The following is a 4,797-nucleotide window of genomic DNA, read 5'->3' as shown; positions in this document are numbered from 1 at the left end:
GATGCATCTTCGTAGGTTTTTAACGTTAAGTCAAATTTCAATTGACTCAGGGTGTGTTCGGAGATGCATCTCCAAAAACTACGGATATTTTTATATTTTCACATAATGCTCTAATAATATATAGGATGCATTAAGAAATCCCAAAATATTTTTTTACTGGAGTACTTTTTGAAGAAGAAATTTATTATATAATTGGTAAATCTAATTTCAATCTCCGTACAGCACAAAATAGTTTTTTTTTTTAAGTTCTCATATGATCAGTAATCTACATGTTTCTTTCTTTCAAAATTATTACTCCCAAAAAAGTCCAAGTGATTATGTAATTGACCTGTCTTTGAAGGATTGATGAATTTGTCATATGCCTTTAACATTCTTGATATATTTTTTAAGGTTTCTCTAAAACTTGCTCCTTTTTGCTTCCTTTATCTTATGGCCCTTACTTTATGTTGCCTATAAGAAATTTTAGGTGTGCTGAATTACTAGAACTGATATGGTGATGCTTTTGTACACATTTGTGCCTGAATGTTCTTTACCATCACACTTAAATACAGCATTCGTTGCTTGTCAGCTCAGATAAAAACCGAGTAAAATTTGAATTAAGCTAAAATACATTTATATAAATTTCATTTTCTAGTGTTATATATAACTAGTATAACACCCCACTAAAAAATCACTGATGATTCCTCATGTTTTGCAGAATAACTCGTTGAGATTTCCTCAAAAAAGGTGTTTAACCTTTAAACTTGACATGCAAAGTCACTTCCCCCCCATGAGCAATTTTCTTCAATCTTCAAATAAGAGGAGATAACAGTACTTGTTGTGATTGTTTTCTCTGCATAAAATCAAATCCGATTTGAAAACAAACTATGTCAGTCCAGTGAGTTCAGTGTCCTCCATCGAAATACTATCCTTTATTCCTTGTATCATCTTAAGAACTTGCCACATAGCTGGCCTCTGCTCTGGCGAAGTCGCACTGCAAATACTGGCAACCTCGGTGAGCATTTCTAACCGGTTATCTTCGCTAAAATCATCATCCCTCATTGCTCTAACCCAATCTTGTAAATCCGTTGGGGTAAGGAAAGGATGTTTGGAAGGATGCTTGCCCGTCAAAAGCTCCAACAGCAGCACACCAAAAGCATACACATCAGACTTTGAACTCACCCTGCGGTAAGATTTTCGAACCTCTGGGGCTTTGTAGGCTGCAGAATCAGGATCTTCAATGACTGAAGAATCGGTGAGGAAGGCCAAACAATAGTCGGTTATGCAAGCTTCAAAGTCTCCTCCAAGAAGAACATTAGAGGATTTTAGATTTCCATGAATCAAAGGCGAAACTTGATGTATATAAGCAAGTCCATGAGCTACATCTTCTGCTATTTTTAAGCATGATGTCCAATGCAACGGCTTGGCTCTCGCCGATCTTGAACCTGCACATGCATCAACTACATTAGTGTTTAGAAATAATCACCAATCATCAGAGAATTAATAAGAATTAAAGTTGATTCTCTAAAAAAAATTGAATCGACAATGAGAAAAACATAGTAGTCAACTTTAACATGCCAAACATTCAAATTCAATGAAACATTTAGCCTAAATAGTCAAACATAGTACCAAAAACAACCCAACCCTTTAAATGTGAAGCGAACTGAATTCAGCTCTCTGTTCACACACCTTGACTATAGCCTACATTTTGAAATATTATTTTAAAGCCAATTAGATAAAACTCTAACACAACCCCTCCAATCTTTCCTCCTTGATAGTGATTATCCTAAAAACAGTACCCTGGGTCCCAAAACTAGATAAACAATAGAGGCAATGATAAAAGAAACAATCAAGAAATAACACACACCTAGTTGCCCAATCCAAACACATGACATCACACAACAAGGACAACCAATAGCAAAACAACACAACACAACACATCATCCATAAAATCAAACTCTAATTCCAACACCAAGCCCCACAAATTTTGCCCACCCTATTCTTCCATTTGTTCCTTCTTTCATCGGAACTAGCTATAATAACATAACCTGTACATGTGGAGTCCCAACTGAATCCCTCCCGAGTTTGAGGGGAAAAAACTACTTTGATTAGGTTTGAGTTCAAGTTTGAATTTTCCCAATTACAAAATATGGGGAAGGTGGGGCAATAGAGATTGTTCAGTAATTTGAGTTTGGATACGAGGAGATAAAACCGTCCCGACCCACCCCGTTGTCCTGCCTAATCATAATTCAAACCCATCTTCCCGTTTCCACAGCTGCAACGTTCCAATTACCCAATTTGACAGTAAAAAATCAAATATCATAAATGTAATGACTCACTAGAATTAGAAACTAATAATATCACATTCACATCACGGAAACAGATCATAATAATAAGCTAAATGCTGCAAAACACAAATGAATAATAATGAATAAATACCATGAACAAGATTGAAGAGGCTTCCATTAGGTTGAAAATCATAGATAACAAGCCTCTCTCCTTTCGCTTGGAAGAAAGCCTTCACAGGAACCAAATTAGGATGACCAAGTCTACCCACAATCTCCATATGCTTCTGAAATTCTTCACCACTTGTCACACCACTTTTTCCGGCGTCCAATCTCTTCACCGTTAATATCACATTCGAATCCATTACCGCCTTGTAAGTGGTCCCCACACTCCCTCGTCCCAAAAGCTCCGCAGAAGCTCTCATCAGCTGCTCCAGCGTATACTCCTGCACCTCCCCACAGCAGAACACCAACTTCCCACTCCTATGCGCTTCCTCCATCATCTTCACCTTCGTAACGGTTTCCACTTCGGTTCTCACTTCGGATACCGCAACCGCCGGTAGAGTTTCCGACGCCGAGGATTCGGATTTCGATTTCGCCCCGGTGTTCTGTTTTCTAACTAACCCTATTATAATCACCGTAAAAACTGTGAGAATCGCAACACCAACTATTAAGCCGAAAACCAAACCGATTTTCTTATGGTTCCTTTTCTTGGAAGAAGGCGAAGGGACCACCACGATACCCTGCGATTCCTCGCTCTGACTCAGCGGTGCTGAGGAAGAAACGGTGGCGTTTGATGAACCGAAGAATCTAGAACGATGACCGCATTGTTTGTGAATAATCTCACCGCAAAGACCCGGGTTCTCGGAAAACAACGCCGGTTTGAACCGTGTCAGAGTTTCAGTGATAGGAACCGGACCGGTGAGGTTATTAGCGGAGATGTTAAATATTTTTAACTCGGTTTGGTTGAGTGGAGGAAGAGGACCAGTGAACGAGTTGGAGTCAAGCCGAAGCGAAATGAGACGGTCGAGGAGAGTTAACTGAACCGGAAGTGAACCGGTGAGGTTGTTATGAGAGAGGGAAAGAGTAATGAGACGGTGGAGGAAGAGAATAGAAGGAGGGAAAGAACCGGAGAAGTTATTCCGGTCGAGGAAGAGTGATTTAAGGTTGATAAGCGGTGAGAGATCCGGAATGGGTCCGAATAAGGAGTTGTTACGGAGACTCAAGACTCGAAGTTGGTCGAGGCGGGTTAGGGTGTCTGGAGGGAAAAAACCGGCTAAGCCGAATCCTTGAACGACGAAGCGTACGACTCTGCCTTGTGCACATTTGACTCCTTGCCACTCGCAGTAGTCGTAGGGTTCGTTTAGTGTGTAAAGGAGTTTGTCGTTTTGGTCAGCGTTATGCTTGAACGAGAGTAGGGAAACAGCGTCTTGAGAAAAGGTTGAGTTTGATGAGGAAGATAGTGTGAAGGTGAAGAAGAGGTAAAAGAAGAGAGTTATTAAACGAAGCATTGTTTAGTCTTGAGAAAAGGTTAGAAACATGTTGTGGAAAGTAATAAGAAAAAGAGGAAAGAGGGAGGGAGTGTTGAAGTGGTGATAGTGTGCTAAGTGGGAGTATGTTAATGGCTATAGTACTAGTAGGAAAGTAGTGCGGAGCAGCTGGTTTTGTAGTAGCACTCACGTGAAAGTGGGGAAACGCTGGAAATTTGTTTCGGATTTTACTTCGTTTCTCTGTTTTTATCTATCTCTGTGACTCTGTGTGTGAACTCAGATTTATTTTATTTATTTATTATTTATCCATGTTTAGCTTGCTTTTGTATGCTTCCCAGGGAAGAAAAGAAAAATTTTAGAATATGAATTTGGTGGCTTTTATGATACACATGTTGTTAACTTTGTGTCTAAAGTGTTTTTTTTCTATACATTTAATTTTTTTAAATTTAATGGCTTAGATTTGTGAAGAATATTTTATAAACAAAATTTTAAAATAAATGAAATTTGTGTTTATAATTATATATTCATAAGAATATATTAAATGAAAATAATTTAAATTAAAAAATATTAATTTATAGTTCTTGCTAATTAATAGTTTTGTAATTTAAGTAGACAATTTATCAAAACTTAAAACAAGTCATTTTAAATAATTTAATACATATAAAAACAATATATATATATATATATATATATATATATATATATATATATATATATATATATATATATATATATATATATATATATATATATATATTTATAGTGATATAATTTAGAGAGATTTTGGGTGGAGCGAGGTACACTTTTGGTCTTTCGTCATTTTCAAATCGCTTTTGCACTAGTTTGAATGTCTTCCTTTTGGTTCGAGTGCCTCGTGTCCATATATGACTTAACTAAACTTCCTGTATTCCAGGGAATCAACCACTCATGCTTAGAGTGGTTACTAAATTATAGGGGGCTGGGTTCAAGCCCATGGGATATAAATACATCATTATCACCATATTGATGGAAGAACCAACAAGAACACATAGAATCACACATAT

At 37.4% G+C, this 4,797-nt stretch overlaps 1 protein-coding gene across 1 annotated transcript; it reads right to left on the bottom strand.

Annotated features, from left to right (window-relative positions):
• Positions 1-494: 494 nt before the first annotated feature.
• On the bottom strand, positions 495-3,987 carry LOC127074426 (probable inactive receptor kinase At5g67200). Its single transcript, XM_051015742.1, has 2 exons — positions 2,419-3,987; positions 495-1,424 (listed from the first exon to the last, which is right to left on the bottom strand). Exons 1-2 carry the CDS (start codon positions 3,773-3,775, stop codon positions 865-867), a joined length of 1,917 nt encoding a protein of 638 aa, XP_050871699.1. The 5' UTR covers positions 3,776-3,987; the 3' UTR covers positions 495-864.
• Between the last annotated feature and the right edge of the window lie 810 nt (positions 3,988-4,797).

The sequence above is a fragment of the Lathyrus oleraceus genome, chromosome 4, assembly GCF_024323335.1.
Source record: "Lathyrus oleraceus cultivar Zhongwan6 chromosome 4, CAAS_Psat_ZW6_1.0, whole genome shotgun sequence".
Lineage (NCBI taxonomy): Eukaryota > Viridiplantae > Streptophyta > Magnoliopsida > Fabales > Fabaceae > Lathyrus > Lathyrus oleraceus.
The sequence above is the reverse complement of the archived record's forward strand: the minus strand, read 5'-3'. Positions and strand labels throughout refer to the sequence as shown.

Coding starts and splice junctions, on each gene's coding strand:
- LOC127074426 (XM_051015742.1), bottom strand. CDS start 3,775: ATGCTTCGTTTAATAACTCTCTTCTTTTACCTCTTCTTCACCTTCACA. Junction 1,425..2,418: donor CCTCTTCAATCTTGTTCATG/GTATTTATTCAT, acceptor ATGCATGTGCAG/GTTCAAGATCGGCGAGAGCC.